Genomic DNA, 24,135 nt, shown 5'->3' on the forward strand with positions numbered 1-24,135 from the left:
GGTTTTTTTTGTCATCCATCTGAGGGCATGTTTGCACTTTTTATTTGGCCTCCAAACACCACCCACCCATTTGTTTTACTTCAAACGCATTCAAATAAACCCTCTCACACTGAGACTGATATACGTTCTCCACCTTACCCATTGTAAATTTCCACACAGTTTTCGTTTTGCACCCTATCCGGTGCATTCTTGTTCAAAGCCTCTCATTTTACTCCACAGGATTTGATTGACAGACTGATTGCCGTGAATTCGGATGGGAAGATTCATTCTCTCTTCCACTACGAAGAGAGTCACACATTCGGCCTAAGGTGGGATTCATTTTTTTTTTCATATTACTTAACATCAGTGGGGAAGTAGACGATATCAGATTATCACCTGGTGACTGCACACACACTTCAGCCTCTGGCAATAGGAGACTGGCATGGTGACGTAATCGGCCTTAAAATGCGGCCTTTAAGGCTGCAGACCCTGAATTGGGATACAGCCTCTGAATCGCTGCATCTTGTAGCTGTGTCGTCTTAAATTGGTCATGTGATTTTGACGCGCCGGCGCGTCCGGCAACCCCAGAGGTTTAACTTAATATTTAAGTGTCTCTTGGTTTTAGACTAGTTGTTTAGTCTAATTTGATGTTTTAAACCAGAAAAGGAAGAAGAGGGCTTAGAATTACAGGTAAGAACCTCAGTGGTATGTGATAAACTGTAAATGTAAAGCTTACAGGTCAGTCCTCATGTTTTTAAATCAGATTTTGAGTCTGTACATGGCACATTATGCTTTTGCATGTTGTGAAATGTGCTGCAAAACAAACTGAGGTAAACTAACTGGTTTACTGTGATGGATTTAAAGTGTGTGTGACTGGTGCGCAGTGGCTGTGGTGCTCACGGTCAGAGTTCAGTCACAAAGAGGGTAACAGAGATGAATTTAAAGTTAAGGTGATGGTGCTTAGATTCATTCACAGACTGAAACCTTCACACCAACTTTATCCTGTGTCTCTTAGTTTTAGACTAGTTGTTTAGTCTATTTTGATGTTTTAAACCATATCACAGGGTTTTTACTCCACCATTTACGGGGTTTTAACAAGCAAACAAAAGACAGATCGTGATGTTTGAAAATGTTTTGGAAATATTCTTTAAAGATTAGATGTAAAATACGCAGAGGATAAATTCAATTGGTTTATTAGTTTATTACATAAGTTGAAAAAAAGTTAAACAAGTAAATAAAGAAACAACATAAAAGAAAAGTAAACAAAACAAATCGGTAAATAAAGGAAAATGGTAATAAGAAGGGAAAAAAAAAGAAAAGAGAAAACCCCAACAATCCCCTCTGAGCAAGCACTAGGCGACAGTGGGGAAGAAAAACTGCCTTTAAACGGGCAGAAACTTCCGGCAGAACCAGGCTCACGAGGGGCAGTCAACTGCCGGGACTGGTTGGGGTGAAAAAAGATGAAGGAGAGAGGGAAGAAGTGTTAGGAGAGAAGGGGAGAGGAGAGGTGAAAATTAAGATGGAACAGAGGTGGAGGGAGACGAGGTGACGTCAGCAGTAGAAAAAATAGAAAAAGTAGAAAAAGCAGGAGTGTCCCTCCTCCAGAAGAAGCGGAAACGTTTTTTCTTCTTTTCCATGAGCTTTTCCACGACCACTTTTTTCTCTAGGATGAGGGTTCTCAACTGATCGGTTGTTTCTTCAACTTCCTTCTCAAGTTTCTGGCATCTTTGCTCCATTTCTTTTAATAGATTGCACTTGTCTGTATTTTGCTGTTGTTTTTCCTTGTGCATCTTTTCTAACTGCTCATTTCTTCTTGTGATTTCTTGAAGCTTACGCTGCAGGTCTTCATTTATTTTCTCTTGTTGCTGCTTTTGTGCAAGCATTTCAGCGTTTTCACACTTCAAGTTGTCTGAGTCCTGGAGAATACGTTTTTTTTCTTCTTCCTGTTGCTCTTTCTCTTGAAGAAGCTCTTTTTTTTTGCACTCTGTTTCATCCAGCCTGACTTTCAGCACTTCGTATTTTTTCTTTATGCCTTTGAGTTGGTCCTGCATTTGTGTGACCCCTTCCTTTTTCTGTCCGAGGATTTGTGCAGTTTGTTCCATAGCTTCATCAAGCGTTCCTTGGAGCGCCTGATTCTTTTGCTCCATGTTTTGGAGATCCCTTTGCATCTCCCCAATAGTAGCATTCGCGCGTTGAAGCTGGGCAGACGTTTCTTTTAATTCAGCACTCTTTGTCTTGTTTTCCTTCATCAGGAACAAAATCTTCTGTCGTGCTTCACCAAACTTTCCTTCCCAGGCCTCACTAATAATTTTTGTGTAAGGCTGGCGTTGCTGTTGTTTTTCCAGCTCTTGATTTCGTGCTTCCAATTGTCTGCACTTCTCCTCCAGTTGAAGCTTCTCTTCTTCAATTTGTTTAATTTTTGCATGTAGGTCGGAGTTTTCCTGTAATGTCCTTTGGACTGATGAGGCACCAATGGATCGTGTCATATCAGGCTTCCCTCTTGAAGTGAGTGGCTGGCCAGACCTCGAAGGAGAGGCAGCAAGATTGTTTATTCTTTGTTGGCATTTTCGTGGATACATTTTTAATCCTGTGCACAGTGACTCTGAAGAGGTTTACAAATACTTTCAAATATAGCTCTGGTCGAACGTTTGAAGGCTGCGAACAAACTGACTAAAACTTGCTGCTCCTGACCCCTATTTATAGAAAAGGCTCAAAGGCATGTGCTTGTGACATCATCACATGTCCTTGTGACATCATCACATGTCCTTGTGACATCATCACTCTTCATGAATCAGATTGTCACATGACATTTTAGAATGCGCCCCCTGCCGCCATCACAGTAGGCCAGACAAAGGATACAGCTTCAGCTATGGTGGTACGTGTGTAGTCGGTTGCAATGTTAGATCTCACGATCGTGAAGGCAAGAAACTGGATTAATCTTTTAATCGTTTTCCATCCTGGCGGCAACGTGAGGGATCCCATGTATCCGATATCACCAAACAAAGACGCCAGGCATGGATTGCAGCGGTGAGACGAGCGGATATCGAGTTCCGTGCAATCCCCAGCTTTTTGTTGGTTTGCTCGCGGCATTTTCTCTCCGGTGAGTTCTAAAGTAATTCATATCACTATCCGATTGTTGAGTCTGACGTCACTAGCCGTGTCTGGGCCTAAACTCTGCTGCAGGTCCATATATCAAATGATCACTGTGGCATTACTGAGAGTTAAAACACTGTCTTAAGTCTTTCATCTTTAATAAAATTATCAGCGTTCTGCTCTACCAGGTGTAACAACTGAGTTAAACATCCAGGCATCCATGACAATGGAATTTATGACATATGAGTTAGAAGTTAGCAGCAAGTTAGCTCGCTAGCTTCTATCTAAATACAATATAGCATGTCCTGACTGCGGGGTTTTGGAAACAAATTAAAACGTACAGCTTTCTTATCACTTCCAACATAAATGAAGACAGAAAACTAAACAGCAGTGACAGTGGCTGCAAATTTTACCAGGGTTTTAGTCAAATGCCCCCCTGTGATTTTACCTGCACCCTGCGATTTGATTTTTAGTTATTTTAACAGCAAACTGAAGAAAAGCCTTGACTCCGTTGCTCCACTCACCACCAAAAAGATTAACGTAAAACATGCATCACCCTGGAGAAACGAAGAAGTCAAAAAACTCAAAAGAAATTGCAGGGCAGCAGAAAGGAGATGGAGGAAAAATAAAAATAATATCAACCATCAAATATTTTCCGAGCAATTTAAAATGTACAATAATACATTAAGGAAGTCAAGAAATTCATACTTCGCCAAAATAATCAGTATTAACAAAAATAATCCCAAGGTCCTCTTTTCCACCATAGATCATTTATTTAACCCTGATTTTAACAGCTCCCAAAGAACCCCCACAGACTCGCTCTGTGAGCAGTTTGCAGACCACTTCAGGGGAAAGATCAGCGCCATCAGATCTGATATTTTATCTAATCGCGATATGATTGTAAACACATCTGAGGGCTCGATTGTACCTGAGGAGACACTGGACAGCTTTGTCCTGGTTAATGCTGAGAACTTTCAGAAGGTTTTCTCCACAGTGAGACCCACCACATGTCTTTTAGATCCAATCCCCTCTTCACTCTTTAAAACACTTTATGGATTTTTTGAGGCTGAGCTTTTATACATGATGAATTGCTCTCTTCAGTTGGGTGTCTTCCCTGCTGCCTTTAAAACGGCGGTGGTGAGGCCCCTTCTGAAGAAGAGCAATTTGGATTGTAATGATTTTAATAACTACAGACCTGTATCCAACTTACCATTTTTAAGTAAAGTCTTAGAAAAACTTGTTTTTACTCAGATTACTGATTTTCTCAATGATAGACAGATCCTGGAGATATTCCAGTCTGGATTTAGGGTGAACCACAGCACAGAGACGGCTCTCCTAAAGGTTTTAAATGATCTTAGATGTAACTGGGACGCCCAAAAGCTCTCAGTCCTGGTGCTGCTGGATCTAAGCGCAGCCTTTGATACAGTAGACCACGCTATTCTTTTAAACAGACTAAAACACATGGTGGGCCTCTCTGGTGCTGTACACAACTGGTTCACTTCCTATCTCTCTGACAGATCTTTTATGGTGAGTATGGATACATGCTCCTCTAAGATCCATAAAATGACATGTGGTGTGCCTCAAGGGTCGGTTCTAGGCCCTGTACTTTTTAATTTGTATATGTTGCCTCTCGGCAGTGTCATCAGGAGGCATGGAGTGAACTTCCACAGTTACGCTGATGACACGCAGCTGTACATCTCCGTGTCTCCTGATGACACCAGACCAATGGATGCCCTTTTTAACTGTATCTTGGATATAAGATCTTGGATGGCAGAAAACTTTTTACAGCTTAACCAGGACAAAACTGAAGTTTTAATTGTCGGTCCTGAAGCTCAGAGAGAGAAACTCTTGTCTAAATTAGAGGCATTTTCACTATGTCCTTCGCTACAAGTGAAAAACCTGGGTGTTATTTTTGACTCTGAGCTTGGTTTTATCCCACATGTTAAACATGTAACCAAAATTGGATTTTATCATCTAAAAAATATAGCCAGAGTCCGCCCTATTCTCTCTCGGGCCAACACGGAGATGCTGATGCATGCTTTTATTGCCAGTCGCATTGATTACTGTAATGCCCTGCTCTCTGGTCTTCCTAAGAAGAATATTTCAACTTTACAACTCTTGCAAAACTCGGCAGCTCGTGTGCTGACGAAGACCAGAGGGCGGGCCCACATTACACCGGTTTTAGAATCGCTGCATTGGCTCCCCGTGTGTTTCAGGATCGATTTTAAAGTTCTTTTATTGGTTTTTAAATGTCTTAATGGTCTTGGGCCTTCTTATCTCTCAGATCTGCTTTTACCATACGAACCCTCGCGGACCCTGAGGTCCTCTGGTACTGGCCTTTTGATTGTCCCTAAAGTCAGGACACATACTCACGGAGAGGCAGCTTTTCAGTGGTATGGTCCTCGTCTGTGGAACAGCCTGCCGGAGGAGCTCAGGGCCGCAGAGAACGTACATGTTTTTAAGAACAGGCTCAAGACCCACCTTTTTAATTTAGCTTTTACTTAGCGTTTATTTATTTTTTATGCTTATTTATTCTATCCTGTTATTCTATTATTAATTTAGGATTTACCTAATATTTTTTGATTTTATTCTTATTCATTTTTTAATCTTCTTACTCTATTTATATTTATATTTATATTGTATCCTGTTCTTATTTATTTTATCATTTTACCCTGTATATATCGTATTGCGTCATATCTCCAGTGTTTCCTCGGAGGGCGCTCTCTGCACCGGGGCTGTTATTGACCGTGGCTGCTGGTCTCTGGGGTCCTCTCAGCCTGGTTGGGGGGCTCCTTGGCCTCCCTCCGGCTGTGTGCCCAGCCCGGAGGCTGCGGTCTGTGACCGGCTCCCGGTGCAGACGGCTCTCTGTTATAATGTTTCCTCACTTGGCTCATGCGAGCCCAGCCCAATTTTTACTCTTTAAGTGTGCGCGTGTGTGTATGTGTGTGTGTGGGTGGGGGTGGGGGGATATATGTGTATTGAGAGTGTGGGGAGTGAGTTGGAGGGTGGGGTGGGCTGCTTTTAACTATGTAAAGCACTTTGTGCTACATTTTTTCTGTATGAAAAGTGCTTTATAAATAAAGCTTGATTGATTGATTTGTAGGGTTACTGAAGTTGGGCTAGCTGGTATATAATGATGTGCTACGTGACCGCTAGTAACACAGCTATGTTAGCACAATATAAACACGCTAACTTTTTTTCCACTCGATAAAAGTTAACGTGAGTGTTCTCGGTGGTCAGGAACAAATGTAATCGCATGGCAGGATGCTGTAAAAGGACCAAACCAAAAGGCTTTTAGTGGGTTTTTTTTTCAATGCGCTGCGGTCATAGATAATGAGATAAAACATGCTAATGTGTGATGCTGCAGAACCACGTCATGTCGACTGAGTAGCTTTTGATTTGGCATTATTGCAGGCAAACCAGCATATGAAATGGATGTAACAAATCCAGACTGGGCACCAACACTGCACATGGGGCACGACGACAAACCTGTGTCAGACTCGGACCGGCACGCAAGGCGTATGCAACGGAAGCGAAAAAGAGCACCCATTGCAGGTAAACACCCCCCTCTGAAAACATACTAAATTGCTCTTATGGTACACTAATCCGCACATAACTTAAAGATGAATCACACACCTGTCATTGGAATATTGGTGTACATTAACCTTAAGTCTATGCACTATTTTTTATCTTACAGGCTTGATGATCGATGAAGGTCTGACAGAAGAACAACAACCATGTCATGGAGGCAGTGGACAGCAGTTGTGTTGGACAAGTGGAGGTTGACGTACCAGCTGCAAATGTGGACAGTGGTGATGGGAGTGACAGCGTCACGGAAGCTGAAGGGCAGACGAAGGACTGTGTGTGCAGTCAACAGGGCAGAGCAGAAATAAACCGGCTGTTGGAGGAGAACAGACTGCTTCGAGCACAGTTGCAAAAGACAGAGCTGAATGAAACTTTCTTAAAGGACGATACCGAAAAAGTAAGATATTACACTGGACTATATTGTTATGCTGTCTTAATGTCCCTCTTCAACACTGTCAAAGATTTCCTGCCAATACCGAAGAAACTGACAGGTTTCCAAATGCTCTTACTCACACTAATGCGTCTGAGACTTGATCTTCCAGTCCAGCATCTTTGTCATCTATTCCATGTGTCGCACAAAACACTGTCTTCTGTCTTCACCGATACCATTGATGTTTTGTATGCCCACTTAGGAGCACTGGTGCACTGGCCTGAGAGGCACTGTCTGCAGGCGACAATGCCTCCACAGTTTACTGAAACTTTTGGAAAACGAGTAGCAATCATTGTTGACTGTTTTGAGATTCGAACAGAAAGACCATCTAATTTAAAGGCACGCGCACAAACATACTCTCATTACAAGGGTACACAGACCATAAAATACCTCATCGGGATTACACCCCATGGAGCTATTTCTTTCATTTCCAGGGGATGGGGGGTCGTGCATAGAGCAGGGCGATATGGCCAAAAATATTTATCACGATATATATTTGAAAATTTGCGATAACGATATAACCGACGATATAATTGATGCGAGACAAAATACAACTCCACAACATTACTAGCGCAAAAAGACAACCTTCCATTTATTTTCACTTAAACAAGAAGCTGGTTTTTATGTACATTAAAGCTTTATAAAAATGTAACAGTGCAAATGCAAATTCCTTGCTGAAAGTTTAACCAAAAGGCATTTCCAGTAGAAATGGGCTGACATATCCTGAGCATAACCATGTATAATATCCACTGAAGTTAAAAAGAGGTGCTTTGCAACATTAAACTGCAGTGTGCAGTACGCATTTTTCGGACCATAAGGTGCACGGGATTATAAGGCACATTAAGCGAAACAAAGCAGTCAGATAAATCAAACTTTATTAAACTCATTCTTCTTGCTTCCTCCACTTCTGTACCATTGATTCATTAATGTTGAATTCTCTGGCAGCTGCTCTATTCCCATGTTGTTGCAGTATATTAATGACTAACCTGGTATTGTGGATAGATTATCTCAGTTGTTCTCCTGACTGAAGTTTGGTCCGTTTACAGCATCCTGCCATGCGATTGCATTTGTCTCTAACCATGAAGAACCTTCACGTTAACTTTTATAAGTGGAAAAGTGTTAGTGTTCGTCCTCCAGCTTCACTGTTTATGTTATGCTAACATAGCTGTGTCGCTAGCGATCACGTAGCACATCATTATATACCAGCTAGCCCAACTTCAGTAACCCTACAAACGTCACTGCTGTTTAGTTTCCTGTCTTCATTTATGTTGGAAGTGATAGCAGAGCTGTACGTTTGATTTTTTTCAGAAATCTCTCAGTCAGAACATGCTATATCATGCTTAGGTAACTAGCGAAACTAGCGAGCTAACTTCCGCTAGCTTCCTGCTAACTTCTAACTCCATTAAATGTAATAACTTTTTGTTTTCATGGAAGTTAAACTTTATAGTTACACCTGGTAAAGCAGCAATGCTGATCGTTTTACTAAAGATGAAAGAATTTAGACAGTTTTTAACTCTCAGTGATGCTGCAGTGTTGTTTGACCTGAAGCATACGGAGTTTAGGACCCAGATTACTCCCAGATTTAAGAGCATCTTAGTCCGACAAATACGACAATAACGACGACCGCTTGCATGTTCTGCAAAAAAATGTGCTTTGTCGTGTATCTGACAGACAAACACCAAACCAGTTCCACATCACGGAAGTTGCACCATTTTTACAAACCAATTCTGGTTCATCTGTTTCACTCAACAATCGGCCATGTGCGTATGAAAACAAAGGCACTGCGCATGCGCGTTTTACTCCCATTCTATCGCGATATTTCATTTTCCTATCGTTGCCTAACATTATACCGGTATTACCGTGAATGGTATAATATGGCCCAGCCCTAGTCGTGCATCAGATAAACACATCATAGAGAGATGTGGCATTCTTCAAAAGCTGTTACCAGGGGACGTAGTATTGGCTGACAGAGGCTTTGACATCAGAGATGCTGTAGGAATGATGTGTGCGGAGGTCAAGATTCCAGCTTTCACAAAAGGCTACTGTCAACTTGATGCAAGGGACGTTGAACAAACGAGAGCAATTGCCCACCTGAGAATTCATGTTGAGCGAGTAATAGGTAGTTTGCGCAACAAGTTCAAAATGTTACACACAGTCTGATTACTCTTATCATGTGAGGCTGAAGACACAACACTTCTTGATAAGATCGTTAAGGTTTGCTGTGTTTTTGTTAATATGTGCCCCAGTGTTGTTGTCAAACCAGGGCCAAATGACACTTGCTCCTGTTGAGTATTCTTAAAGCTGTTCTTTTGGATGTACTGTACATTGTAAATAGTTGTACTTTGTGTGAAGTTGTTTTAATAAAACAAAAAAGAATAGTATATTTGTTTGTTTTTCTTTATTATAGATCTATTCACATGTACACAGCAATCACATAAAAATGAAATGCAAACTATTTACATCGCACCACACAGCTGTCATCAATCTTTAACCACAACATGAAACATTACAGGCTATTTAGAGCAGCACGTTGTTTCGAGAAGTATTTCCCAACAAGTTCAGGAAGGCACATTTTACGAAAGAAGTCTTGTGCTTTCTTTAAGCGCGGTTTCCAGAAATCCACAGCAGGGAAGACGCGAGTCACAGCAAGGTCTCTCTGTGTCCACACAACGAGGCCACAGTGGCTGGCGCCCGTAACAAAGACTCAGCGTCTCTGTTGTGTAAACACGCCAGTGATTGGGGTAATGTGGGTGACTGTGTAGTGTAGTTGGTGTAATAGTTTTCGACTCCACACAGTCACTGCTTTGCTGTGCTTCTGCAGCGTATCCAGTAATGGTGACAAATCCTCCAGCGTTGCAATAGGAAGCTGCTCTTAAGCGCAGAAAGAATTGTTTCCAGGGATTTCTATTTGTATCCAGCTTGGCGTGCAGGATCCTTTGTGTAATCTATGCTTACATATGTATTTTACACACAGACAATGTGAAAAATACAACACATTGCTATGGATTGATGCTGAAAGTGCTAATTGCACTAAAAAATTTAGCTGAAAAAAATAACACCAACTAAATAGATAAGCATGTCTGTTAACAAAAACCCCCAAACGCTTTACCCAACTGGGGTTTTTCAACTACCTCACTGACAGAATGAGCCCAGGTATTGCCAGTGCCACTGATGGAAATGAGCCACAGCAGCTCTTCAGCACCTACAAATGAGACCTGCCCACACCAACAAGCAAGAAGGGAGACCAGGTGGCGAGCATCGCCACACTTTCCAATCCAATAAACTACCATTGCAGTTAGTAGTAAGTGGTTGATTAGTGCAGCAACAACAAAAACACACTGAATGTCATTTTAAAATACACAAAATGTTTTATTTTACATTCTATCGAAGTTCCTGCTGGAAAGTGCTGTACTGTACAAGATGCTTCCCTCACCGCAAACTCAGGTTTACTGCTGGATAAATTTTATTTCCACATTAGTCAACTCAACAACCAAGACAGAGCACAATAGAGACAATAAGGGGGTGGCTGTAGCTCAGGCGGTAGAGCAGGTCATCTGCTGATCGGAAGATTGGTGGTTCGATTCCTGGCTTCCCCCAGTCTGCATGCCAAATATCCTTGGGCAAGATATTAACCCCAAATTGCTCTCCGATGCATCCATCGGAGTATGAATGTGTGTGAATGTTACTTAGAAAGCACCTAGAACAATGTGCTTGTGCGAATGGGTGTGAATGGGTGAATGCACAAGTTGTGTAAAGCGCTTTGAGTGCTCAGAAGAGTAGAAAAGCGCTATATAAGAACCAGTCCATTTACCAATATGTGCACTGGTCTAATGATGTTTATGGCTCCCAAAGTATCGAGTATTGAGGTCTATTGCACTGTTGACTATTTACAAAAGTATTGCACAAAAGGTATTGCACAGTGAGGTGAAGAGGCACTACAGCTTAGTTGTTCCCCCCTCCTTTGTCCTCCTGTTTCCCCTCCCTCTCCCCTCCAGAGAGGAGTTAAACAGTCTGATGGCGTGTGGGACAAAGGAGTTTTTAAGTCTGTTAGTTCTTGTCTTGGGGAGAAGCAACCTGTCACTGAACAGACTCTTCTGGTTGTTAATGGCCGTGTGCAGAGGATGCCTGGCATTGTCCATAATGTCCATCAGTTTCTTTAGTGTCCTTTTCTCTGCCACTGTCACCAGGGTGTCCAGCTTCATGCCGACCACAGAGCTAGCCTTCCTGATCAGTTTTTCCAGCCTGGATGAGTCCTTCTTTGCTGTGCTGCTCCCCCAGCACACCACAGCATAGCACTTTAAGAATCTAAAAGATAACAAAATCTGATAGGTAAAAATAACATTTTGAACCAACTAGGTGGTTCCCAAAAATCTGGCGTGCTGTGAGTCCTTAAAAAAATTGAGGAAACCGGAAAAGTAGCAGGACTAAATAACTCTGTACAGCAGATGAACTGTATCTGGAAATCATGTCCTTAAGATGTAGAAAAATATAAAGAAAAGCAAAGACTTGAAGTACCTGAGAGATGCACTGGCCCTTTAATGGATCCATCTGCTGTTTGCTGAAGCCTCATCAGAAACGGTCTCAGTGGAAGGCTGTCAGGAAGCCATTTTTAGTGAAGAGAAACAGGGAGAAAAGGCTGAGGTATGGTAAATTACACGAGAACTGGACTATATCAGTGGCAACAGGTCTTACAGCATTATGAATTCATATTTGACATTTTTGGTTCAAATAATTGTTGATATGACTCCAACAGAGGGTGTTTACATCCATCTGTAAAACACGATGAAGGCTCTGCCAGTGGTGTTGGGAATCTTGAGAAAGCTGATGGAAATATGAACCAGATATTAAGATTTTCATTAATCATGCAGTCCCAGCTGAAAAGCATCTAGTTGGAAAAGGCATATTTTTATTCATTACGACAATGATCCCAAACACACGGTGAATACAATAAACGTATACCTAGATCAGTCATGGATTGGCCTCCCCAGAGCCCAGACCTCAACATTTATTAAAGCAGTGTGTTCCGGAAAGAGAGAGTCCAGGCTATGTTCGATAGTAAAGGTGGCCATACCAAATATTGACTTTCAAGTACATTTTTGCCTTATGTACTGTATTTCCATTTATGTTTGCACGTTTCAGTGAATTGCTCTGCCTATTTCCCATTTTCCCAGCAGAATATAACGAAATGAGGATGCCTCAAGACTTTTGCAATATTGTATCAGAAGGAGAAAAAAGGTGACAAATGTCCCAGTTCTTCGTGGTTAATCTTGTTAATGTTGCCTTCTGTTTTCTAATGGTTTCCTGCCAAAAACCCTAAAAAAGTGTTCTCCAACCTCGTGAATTGAAAACACTGGATTTGTTATAGAATAACTTCTAATTAGCTATTATTTCACAGAGGAAATAAGATAATCGATAAAAGAAAAAAAGACGTGAAAAGGAGACAATAAAAGAAGCCCCTTCCTTTCCCACATGTGCTAAACTTAGAGCCAAAGCCTCACCCTGCCGCTTTCCGCTTCATTAGAGCTGTTTAAACAAAACAAGTTTAAAATAGGGTTTCTATCTGAAACAGCACATGCAGTTAAAAGGCCAATGTGGAAAATAAATCCTTGTGATTATAGTTGAACAGGAAGCAGCACTTGCTCTGCCTTTCAGCCCCATTGAACAAGACGTCAGCAGCTCTATGGAGGTAGTTTAGTCTTTTTTACAAATTCAAAATTAAATATGCGAGCACTCAAAAATTAAGGTTCACTGAGAAATGTCCTCATTTTTTAAAAAGAAAGGCATATTCCTTGTTATTTAATACAACATTCAATTGATCAGAAATGTTAGAAATCATGGTAAATGGGCTCATCAATACAAAATCATGATTGTCTTTTTAATTGTATAACTTTGTAGACTACTTTTCCCAAACCATCACTCTAGTGCTCCACTGGCACCTCGTATTACTTAATGCAAGTAGTTTACAGGTGTTGTGTCGTGTCTTTCTACAGATGTAGAAAGGTCAGCTACTCAAGAGACCTTCCCCAAATCTCCCTCATCTTCATCTTCGTCAACGAGGCTCTGTCGGTGATCCTGCGCTCAGTCCACTCAGCTGTCAATCACACACTTGCTCAAGGAGGTCATCCTGGTGGACGACAACAGCGATGACGGTCAGTATAGATTAAATATTTTCTTCAGCTAATACCAAATAAGAAGAGTGGCTTTTTCGCCCTCTGATTAGAAGATGGTTTATAGTGAGTGAAACACAGAATTTCCATCTAAAATCCACTGAGTCATCAGCAGGATTTCTACTGAAAGCAACAAAATACACATCAAATTGTCATTCAGCATCCCAGAAATAATTATCTTATACAATAAGTGTCATGTAACCTGAATATAATTATATAATTAAGTTTTATATTATTATAAAACTGAAACTAGTGAATAACCTTTGCACTGTCCTCTTCCTGCTGTGACAAAACAAATTTCCCACGTGTGGGACTAATAAAGGTTATCTTATCTTATCTTATCTTATCTTATCTTATCTTATCTTATCTTATCTTATCTTATCTTATCTTAAAAAGGTGGCGCGGTCGTTGATGCTCAGGAAGCAGTAGACCCCCGTTGGTGTTGTTTAGAGTGAGTTGGAGCTTAAAACAGCACCGCAGGGAGCTGAGTGAGAACTTTTATGTCATCTCTCTATTTGCATGTGTGCTTCTGTATTTCTTTATTTATCAACTGTGTTGTTGTGGTGATGAATTTGTATGTTTTTTATGTTTGTTTTCAGCTTTTGATAGTGTAGCAGTGACAATAGTTGGCATACATTAGTGGTTATTTAGGATAGGATGAGCTAATAAGCCATCATGTCTTTGTATTTTGCTAGGAAAATGGGAAATAGATGCAGCAGTTTACTGAAACTTGCAAACATAAGATGCCAGATGCATCTCTCAGGTTGTGTGTCAGTTTTGTGTTATTTCTTAAGGACACAACTTTCAAATTCTGTTCGTCTGCTGTAGATGTTTTTATTTAAGCTGCCAGTTCTTTTGTCCTCTACTTGTTTAGTTTCTTGACATATGTCAAGTTTTTGGCTAATAGCTCTTTGGTAATCACCTTGCTGGTGTGTTATCGTTGTCATTTTTTGTGCAGGAAACAAATTGTGTATTTGTGACAAGCTGCTGGTAATGTGCCAGTAACGAATTTGTCCCTTGAGTTAGGTGCCTTTATTATGTGTGAATGATTCATAGGAACAAACAAATAAAGGACTGCACTGAAAATTATAATAAAATGATGTCCAAAGAAAAATTTGAAGGAGCTTCAGAAAGCCTGAAGAACGTGAAATAAATTACAGAATTAAAAGACAGTTCGGTTCCTTGGAAGCAAAATGTAAAGACAAAATGTTCACACATGGCTCTATGCAACTAAATAAGAGCTTTAGGATTGTCTGAAAGTATTTGTTTGGGTTTTTGCTCGTAATTATCTGCTCCACTCTATGTTCACCTGTTCCTTATTACCCGGCTGCTCTAAAGTGATTTCTGCCAATCTTTGTCAGCTCATCTGTGAGCTTGTTTCACTCATGCGCTCTGCAACAGTCCCTCATGTTATTCTCTGCTTCACAGGTTTTTTACTCATTTTCCACCCCTTGGGCTTTGTTCTCCCAATATCAGCTTTATTTAAATAAGCTTTCTTTATGGTGGTTTTGCTGATTTTCTGTATTCATTTGGAAAAGCTTACAAACCTAACACAAATAATTGGGGTATAACCCTCAATCTCATTGGGCCTGTTTGAGTGCACATATGTCAATGAACTTAAAAAGGGCTAGTATGTGCACTTTGCTAAAGAAATGCTTTGATTATATATATATACAGTGAGTATATTTTCATAGGTACAGTGGGGCAAAAAAGTATTTAGTCAACCACCGATTGTGCAAGTTCCCCCACCTAAAATGATGACAGAGGTCAGTAATTTGCACCAGAGGTACACTTCAACTGTGAGAGACAGAATGTGAAAAAAAAATCTTAGACTCAGACCCTGTGACAAGGTCTGTGAAAACCACGTTTTTATGCCTGAAATACTACAGTACTACACTCCCACCAGATGAGCTCATGCAGCCTGTCACGAACCGGGACATACAACCATGACAAAACAGGAGATGCACACACAATTTATTGTGTTATTAATTTAGATCAACTGTGCTAATATAGTATACCAAAATGAAAACAATAACTCAAATTTCAGATATTTGAGGTTGTGCTGAAAATAATGGTGCCAAATAAGGCAAGAAAAACATATTTTAAAGGTGAAATATAGAGGTAAAATCAAAAATAGTCAAGAACGGCCAATTATACCCTGGACCACAGAGGGTTAAATTTGAAAACGGTTTAAAAAAAAACATCCCCATTCTAAAATGTCATGTGACAATCTGATTCATGAAGAGTGATGATGTCACAAGGACATGTGATGATGTCACAAGCACATGCCTTTGAGCCTTTGAAGTTTTTCTATAAATAGGGGTCAGGAGCAGCAAGTTTTAGTCAGTTTGTTCGCAGCCTTCAAACGTTCGACCAGAGCTATATTTGAAAGTATTTGTAAACCTCTGTAACATCACGCTCCAAAGCCCTGTGACGTTTCTGTGTTCTGTGACGTTGTCCCAAAGAAAGACCTTTAAATGCGATAAATAGCCTAAACGTTTTCGTTTATGACTAGTTTACCGTGTTATGACTGTGAACAGGGGGGAAGTCGCGCAAGAGAAATGTCGACCAAAACAATTGCAAGTAAGCCAAAGTCAGTTCCTAAAAGTCAACCCGCAGGTGTTTCCACCACCATCAGACCCTCCACTTCTGTAAGACCTCCATTAAGAATAACTGATGCAAAGAAAACCGCTCGGGTGGGAAAAACTCAGAATGGAAGACCGGCAGCTGTGAAACAGCCCCCGAAGAGGGATATGAAAAAGAATGTGGACAGTAAACTGGTCAGCTTAATTACAAATGAAATTGTATACAGTGGAGCGACTGTGTCATTTGATGACATCGCAGGGCAGGATCTGGCAAAGCAAGCACTTCAAGAAATTGTCATCCTTCCTGCCTTAAGACCTGATCTCTTTACTGGTCTGAGAGCTCCTGCACGTGGCTTGCTTTTATTTGGCCCACCAGGAAATGGGAAGACCATGCTCGCCAAAGCAGTTGCTGCAGAGTCTAATGCAACATTCTTCAACATCAGTGCTGCTAGTTTGACCTCCAAATATGTGGGAGAAGGCGAGAAGCTCGTACGAGCACTCTTTGCAGTTGCAAGAGAGAGACAGCCCTCAGTAATCTTCATCGATGAAGTGGACGGCTTGCTCTGTCAAAGGAGGGAGGGGGAGCACGACGCCTCTCGCCGTTTAAAAACTGAGTTCCTCATTGAGTTTGACGGGTTGCAGTCAGGAAAGGATGACAGAGTACTTGTAATGGGAGCAACGAACAGGCCCCAGGAGCTCGATGAAGCAATATTAAGGCGCTTTGCAAAAAGAGTATATGTGACCTTACCCGATGAGAAGACAAGATTTACGCTGCTGAAAAATCTTTTGGGAACGCACGGGAGTCCACTGAGCCAAGACGAACTGTCCTGTCTTGCAAAAGTGACTGAAGGATATTCAGGGAGCGATTTGACAGCATTAGCCAAAGATGCTGCACTTGGCCCAATAAGAGAGTTGGCACCAGAACAAGTCCGTGTTATAGCTGCTGCTGAGGTGCGCAACATTAAGATGAAAGACTTTGAGGATTCTCTGAAGCAAATCAAACCAACTGTTAGTCCAGCAACTCTTAACATGTACACCAAATAGAACAAAGATTTTGGTGGTCCTTCTTCAATAAATCCAAATCCAGTCAGGCTGGATGAAACAGAGTGCAAAAATAAAGAGCTTCTTCAAGAGAAAGAGCAACAGGAAAAAGAAAAAAAACGTATTCTCCAGGACTTGGAGAGAAGAAATCTACAACTGAACAAATTAATACAATGAAGGACAGAACACCTGAACTGGAAGGAGAAGTATTGGAAAAACGATGTTCAAAGATGCAGCGTAGGATCAATGAAATGGCGAAAAAACACTCAGAGGTCATTAATGAGATGTTGTTGAACTCAGACAACTTGAAGTGTGAAAACGCTGAAATGCTTGCACAAAAGCAGCAACAAGAGAAAATAAATGAAGACCTGCAGCGTAAGCTTCAAGAAATCACAAGAAGAAATGAGCAGTTAGAAAAGATGCACAAGGAAAAACAACAGCAAAATACAGACAAGTGCAATCTATTAAAAGAAATGGAGCAAAGATGCCAGAAACTTGAGAAGGAAGTTGAAGAAACAACCGATCAGTTGAGAACCCTCATCCTAGAGAAAAAAGTGGTCGTGGAAAAGCTCATGGAAAAGAAGAAAAAACGTTTCCGCTTCTTCTGGAGGAGGGACACTCCTGCTTTTTCTACTCTTTCTATTTTTTCTACTGCTGACGTCACCTCGTCTCCCTCCACCTCTGTTCCATCTTAATTTTCACCTCTCCTCTCCCCTTCTCTCCTAACACTTCTTCCCTCTCTCCTTCATCTTTTTTCACCCCAACCAGTCCCGGCAGTTGACTGCCCCTCGTGAGCCTGGTTCTGCCGGAAGTTTCTGCCCGTTTAAAGGCAGTTTTTCTTCCCCACTGTCGCCTAGTGCTTGCTCAGAGGGGATTGTTGGGGTTTTCTCTTTTCTTTTTTTTCCCCTTCTTATTACCATTTTCCTTTATTTACCGATTTGTTTTGTTTACTTTTCTTTTACGTTGTTTCTTTATTTACTTGTTTAACTTTTTTTCAACTTATGTAATAAACTAATAAACCAATTGAATTTATCCTCTGCGTATTTTACATCTAATCTTTAAAGAATATTTCCAAAACATTTTCAAACATCACGATCTGTCTTTTGTTTGCTTGTTAAAACCCCGTAAATGGTGAAGTAAAAACCCTGTGATATGGTTTAAAACATCAAAATAGACTAAACAACTAGTCTAAAACTAAGAGACACAGGATAAAGTTGGTGTGAAGGTTTCAGTCTGTGAATGAATCTAAGCACCATCACCTTAACTTTAAATTCATCTCTGTTACCCTCTTTGTGACTGAACTCTGACCGTGAGCACCACAGCCACTGCGCACCAGTCACACACACTTTAAATCCATCACAGTAAACCAGTTAGTTTACCTCAGTTTGTTTTGCAGCACATTTCACAACATGCAAAAGCATAATGTGCCATGTACAGACTCAAAATCTGATTTAAAAACATGAGGACTGACCTGTAAGCTTTACATTTACAGTTTATCACATACCACTGAGCAGTTCTTACCTGTAATTCTAAGCCCTCTTCTTCCTTTTCTGGTTTAAAACATCAAATTAGACTAAACAACTAGTCTAAAACCAAGAGACACTTAAATATTAAGTTAAACCTCTGGGGTTGCCGGACGCGCCGGCGCGTCAAAATCACATGACCAATTTAAGACGACACAGCTACAAGATGCAGCGATTCAGAGGCTGTATCCCAATTCAGGGTCTGCAGCCTTAAAGGCCGCATTTTAAGGCCGATTACGTCACCATGCCAGTCTCCTATTGCCAGAGGCTGAAGTGTGTGTGCAGTCACCAGGTGATAATCTGATATCGTCTACTTCCCCACTGATGTTAAGTAATATGAAAAAAATAATGAATCCCACCTTAGGCCGAATGTGTGACTCTCTTCGTAGTGGAAGAGAGAATGAATCTTCCCATCCGAATTCACGGCAATCAGTCTGTCAATCAAATCCTGTGGAGTAAAATGAGAGGCTTTGAACAAGAATGCACCGGATAGGGTGCAAAACGAAAACTGTGTGGAAATTTACAATGGGTAAGGTGGAGAACGTATATCAGTCTCAGTGTGAGAGGGTTTATTTGAATGCGTTTGAAGTAAAACAAATGGGTGGGTGGTGTTTGGAGGCCAAATAAAAAGTGCAAACATGCCCTCAGATGGATGACAAAAAAAAACTGCAGTGTGTGGAAAAGAAGAAGAAGAAAAACACTTACAGGTATGGAGGTTGGCATCTCCCTCAGGGTGTATTCGCTTTTGTTGGCCAAAGACTGTCGGCCCAGCAGTTGCCACACCGACTGGGAAGAGGAGAGGAGGTTGACCAAGTACAGGAAGGACTGAAGAGGAAAGTAAATACAGCAGCTGTTAGAGAGAAAAAATGTATTTGCTTTTAAAGACCATTGTGAATGCATTTGTGCACGTCATGGATTGATCAAATCCTAACACATAATAATAATATAACACTATTCAACTACAAACACTACCGATAATATGACAAATAATATCTGTAGTATTCAAAGCAAAACAAAATGTAAAAAGAATTTATGATTGCAAAGATAAAACATGGTTTACCACACTCTCAAAACTGAATAAGACATATATTCTGAGCAGAGTGGTTGAGCAGAAACCTATTGCAGCCTGAAGAATATTAAACTACAGGAAAGCTCCCTGCATTTTTCACTGGGTCTGGTAGAACAGGGAAAACATATCATCAAAAGCATCAAAGGAAAAAAAGAGAGACACTTGCACAAACGAGCTACAACTTAGATTATATTAAACAGCTTCAAAGAAACGTAAAGAAAAAAACAAGATACGATGGATTTTTTTTTCTAAAATAGAAATATCTATACTTTCATGTGTCTTCTGATGTTTCTGTGCATGTGTGAACTTATCTTCATATGTACTACCAAACCTCCTACTGTACTTAGCACAGATTAAAGCAAAGACTCGAGTTAATTCACCAAAGTGCTGGTGTGTGTATATTTAGTTTTCCTTTGACCTCAGCATATATGTATAACCCACTGATAAGGCAGACTTTAAAGTCGCCTGTGGCAGGACACAGTTTACACATCACTGGCTGTCCGTATTCACTTGGCTAGTCTCTCTGAGAGAGATGACTTGGCTGCTGTCAGAGGCCAAGCATCAGACACACACAGACAGGCTCACGCTGGAGCTTGTTGAAGCTTTCCTGAGAGAAATTCTGCCAAAAACATAACTAAAAATGCAGTCTTATGAAAGTAAGGCTTATTTGCCCAGACACCCATAAACCAATCAGCAAAAAGCCTTTCTTGTTAACAAAATCACTATTGCCAGTTTCTTAAATATGAATATTCACAAGTGAATTTTCTACATGGCTGCTGGTATCACAGCAACACATGGACCACTATTCTGAGTCCTGGGTTAATAATAATTGGAATCAATTTAATTTTAATCAATTTAAACACCTTTGTAACCAGTGAGCTAAAAACATGATGGAAAAGCAAAACTTCTAAGAGATCTGTGTCTGTACTATTATGTAGATATCTAAAAATTGGGGCATTGTGGGCTCCAGGAAGTTTCTCCTTCTCCCTCTCTCTCTCACACACACACGCACGCACATACATACAATACCTTAATGCAACTCCTATCTGTGGGGTCAATGGGAGTTGGTTTGGGACGGACCACTCTGATGTCGTCACTGCTGCACTCAAGAACAGACCATAGCTCTAGTACCAGGGCCCGAATAAAGCCTGAGACAGAACACGGAGAAATTTGTTGTACCAAACATTTATTTGAAATAGCAGCAACTAAAATTATTAACAGTGCTTTAATAAATAAACGACTGACTTTGTTATTGTGTGCAATCTTTTAAAGAAATCTGTCTTTGCATTGCTGGCACCGTTTTGATTGGAGGATTTGAATCTCAGGAAGGAAGGAATTTATAATGCCACTCCCTTTGATCCCATTTAATCTCTTCCCTGTTGCACTTTGGCCTGTCAGTAACTACATTTGAATTTTGCAGCTCAAGCTTGCACATAAAGGCTGGATAAAAACGTTAATGCAATCAAAATGTACGCAGCCCTCGCTGGAAAACTGGGGATACAGTACAGTACATAAATGATGAAGCAAAGACAAAACATTAGTGTCATGGAAGAAGAAATAGTCAGTGCATCACGGGAAGCTCCCAGCAATAAAACCTGCATTTGTATTGACACATAAACCTTAATTTGTGAGCAATTTTCAGTGTATTTCAGTTAAATTAACGAGACAAATATAACAAAAGGGATTTTATACTTAGAAGAAGAATATGAAATTGAAATATTAAACTAAGAAAACTATAAATACTGCAGTTCTAGAGTTACAGATATACAATTAAGCTTTGCATATCAGTGCTGTATAACCCAGGGAATGTACTTTTTTTTTTTTTATAATTGAATAGTAATGGAAATCATGAACTGTTTTTCAGAGGTCATAGATCAAATGAGCAGTAGAGTTTTTCTCACAGAATGGTTCTTTCACATAGAAAGCAGTGTGTGCTGCAGGTTTAGCAAATGGCCCATCATTTGTAAGCTCTGTCTGGACTATATCACTTTTTGAGGTCATCCTTCTTTCTGTCAGTCTGCCTTTTTATCGATGGCACAAACATATGTCACATCATGGAACACATGAGTGCTCCACAGCCAGCGCTGCTCAACACAGCAGGGAACTGTTCTTGCGTGGGTAAAGTCATAGGAGAGAATAGGTTTCAGAACGCAGCGGTGCTGTTATAAGCGAAGGGCTGATAAGTAATCAGACTTCTTTTCCCATAACCAGTTGAGTCGCCCCTTCTAGCCAATAGAAAGAATGCAGGATTAAAATATTTGTTCACTAGCTTCATTTTTTGACCTCTTTTGACAAGAGTACGGTATTTCCTGGAGCCTTTTGCATATGGATAAACCTAGTATCAGTATACAACTGATATGTGAATCCATTTATCAAAAAAGAACGCCTCTTCTTACTCTTTCTTACCCAAACAAAAACGGTTTGACAAATACATTTCTCCCTAAGCTGCCTTAAGTCTCCTTTATACCGACAACACAAAAACAACAACAACAACTTATAATATAAGCCTTAAGCATCACAGCTGACAAGTGTTTGTTGTGTCCAAATAACTGCAATAGTACCTGAACTGTGCAGAGCCACAACTCCCGGAGCAGTTGCTGCCACCTGTGTCACCATCACCCCGTAGCCAAACTTCTCGCAGCTGCTCACCTACAGAAAACACACAGAAATCTCATACCCCTAGAAATATTTCAGCCTTTCACTATCACAGTTTTTGGTTATCAGGTAAAAAATGAATGAGAGTTTGGAAAAAGGATGGAAAAGGTTTAGGTCAAATGTAGTACTAATGTATCATAAAGGGAGATGTGTAAGTAAATCTGGGATTCTGGAAAGGCACAACATAATGTAGTTAAACATGCTGTGGAGAATTTAAATTGTAAATTGATATTGGAGTGTGCAGGCCCTTCATTAATTACAACACAATGCCACAACTAAAAATAGACAAAATATAATTACATTCCATAATTAAAGTGTAATGCCAAACTAGAGAAGCAATTACAATGGTGCGTAAACAATGGCAGTAAATTAAGCCCACGGGGGATCAGCTAAGGTTTGCAGCAAGCCTGAGTGTTTGTGTGTTTACAATTTGAATCTTAGACTCAGACCCTGTGACAAGGTCTGTGAAAACCACGTTTTTATGCCTGAAATACTACAGTACTACACTCCCACCAGATGAGCTCATGCAGCCTGTCACGAACCGGGACATACAACCATGACAAAACAGGAGATGCACACACAATTTATTGTGTTATTAATTTAGATCAACTGTGCTAATATAGTATACCAAAATGAAAACAATAACTCAAATTTCAGATATTTGAGGTTGTGCTGAAAATAATGGTGCCAAATAAGGCAAGAAAAACATATTTTAAAGGTGAAATATAGAGGTAAAATCAAAAATAGTCAAGAACGGCCAATTATACCCTGGACCACAGAGGGTTAAATTTGAAAACGGTTTAAAAAAAAACATCCCCATTCTAAAATGTCATGTGACAATCTGATTCATGAAGAGTGATGATGTCACAAGGACATGTGATGATGTCACAAGGACATGTGATGATGTCACAAGCACATGCCTTTGAGCCTTTGAAGTTTTTCTATAAATAGGGGTCAGGAGCAGCAAGTTTTAGTCAGTTTGTTCGCAGCCTTCAAACGTTCGACCAGAGCTATATTTGAAAGTATTTGTAAACCTCTGTAACATCACGCTCCAAAGCCCTGTGACGTTTCTGTGTTCTGTGACGTTGTCCCAAAGAAAGACCTTTAAATGCGATAAATAGCCTAAACGTTTTCGTTTATGACTAGTTTACCGTGTTATGACTGTGAACAGGGGGGAAGTCGCGCAAGAGAAATGTCGACCAAAACAATTGCAAGTAAGCCAAAGTCAGTTCCTAAAAGTCAACCCGCAGGTGTTTCCACCACCATCAGACCCTCCACTTCTGTAAGACCTCCATTAAGAATAACTGATGCAAAGAAAACCGCTCGGGTGGGAAAAACTCAGAATGGAAGACCGGCAGCTGTGAAACAGCCCCCGAAGAGGGATATGAAAAAGAATGTGGACAGTAAACTGGTCAGCTTAATTACAAATGAAATTGTATACAGTGGAGCGACTGTGTCATTTGATGACATCGCAGGGCAGGATCTGGCAAAGCAAGCACTTCAAGAAATTGTCATCCTTCCTGCCTTAAGACCTGATCTCTTTACTGGTCTGAGAGCTCCTGCACGTGGCTTGCTTTTATTTGGCCCACCAGGAAATGGGAAGACCATGCTCGCCAAAGCAGTTGCTGCAGAGTCTAATGCAACATTCTTCAACATCAGTGCTGCTAGTTTGACCTCCAAATATGTGGGAGAAGGCGAGAAGCTCGTACGAGCACTCTTTGCAGTTGCAAGAGAGAGACAGCCCTCAGTAATCTTCATCGATGAAGTGGACGGCTTGCTCTGTCAAAGGAGGGAGGGGGAGCACGACGCCTCTCGCCGTTTAAAAACTGAGTTCCTCATTGAGTTTGACGGGTTGCAGTCAGGAAAGGATGACAGAGTACTTGTAATGGGAGCAACGAACAGGCCCCAGGAGCTCGATGAAGCAATATTAAGGCGCTTTGCAAAAAGAGTATATGTGACCTTACCCGATGAGAAGACAAGATTTACGCTGCTGAAAAATCTTTTGGGA

At 40.7% G+C, this 24,135-nt stretch overlaps 1 protein-coding gene, 1 long non-coding RNA gene and 2 pseudogenes across 3 annotated transcripts; 3 read left to right on the top strand and 1 right to left on the bottom strand.

Moving 5' to 3' along the window:
- The first annotated feature begins 1,786 nt into the window (after positions 1-1,786).
- Positions 1,787-9,468, top strand: LOC146654869 (uncharacterized). 2 transcript variants are annotated; one of them, XM_085381013.1, is made up of 3 exons: positions 1,787-3,079; positions 6,487-6,627; positions 6,770-9,468. In XM_085381013.1, the coding sequence occupies exon 3, from the start codon at positions 6,815-6,817 to the stop codon at positions 7,598-7,600; it is 786 nt and encodes a 261-aa protein (XP_085237139.1). In that variant the 5' UTR covers positions 1,787-3,079; positions 6,487-6,627; positions 6,770-6,814; the 3' UTR covers positions 7,601-9,468. The 2 variants fall into 2 exon arrangements, with proteins under 2 accessions (XP_085237139.1, XP_085237138.1); XM_085381012.1 differs by lacking the exon at positions 1,787-3,079 and having other exon boundaries at positions 6,097-6,627.
- Positions 9,469-10,435: 967 nt separating this feature from the next.
- Positions 10,436-12,302, bottom strand: LOC146654870 (uncharacterized). The gene is made up of 2 exons (XR_014907356.1): positions 11,603-12,302; positions 10,436-11,392 (listed from the first exon to the last, which is right to left on the bottom strand). It is a non-coding gene; the product is annotated as an uncharacterized LOC146654870 (long non-coding RNA).
- Positions 12,303-15,815: 3,513 nt separating this feature from the next.
- On the top strand, positions 15,816-21,701 carry LOC146654871 (spastin pseudogene; annotated as a pseudogene).
- Positions 21,702-23,319: 1,618 nt separating this feature from the next.
- The window catches only part of LOC146654872 (uncharacterized), a 26,431-nt pseudogene continuing 25,615 nt past the window's right edge, over positions 23,320-24,135 (top strand).

The sequence above is a fragment of the Rhamphochromis longiceps genome, linkage group LG14 (genome assembly GCF_057381845.1).
Source record: "Rhamphochromis longiceps isolate RC_006_pf linkage group LG14, R_longiceps_female_GT1.1, whole genome shotgun sequence".
Taxonomy (NCBI): Eukaryota; Metazoa; Chordata; class Actinopteri; order Cichliformes; family Cichlidae; genus Rhamphochromis; species Rhamphochromis longiceps.

Bases quoted from the DNA above. Each gene is read 5' to 3' on its own strand.
- LOC146654869 (XM_085381013.1), top strand. From the start codon at position 6,815: ATGGAGGCAGTGGACAGCAGTTGTGTTGGACAAGTGGAGGTTGACGTA.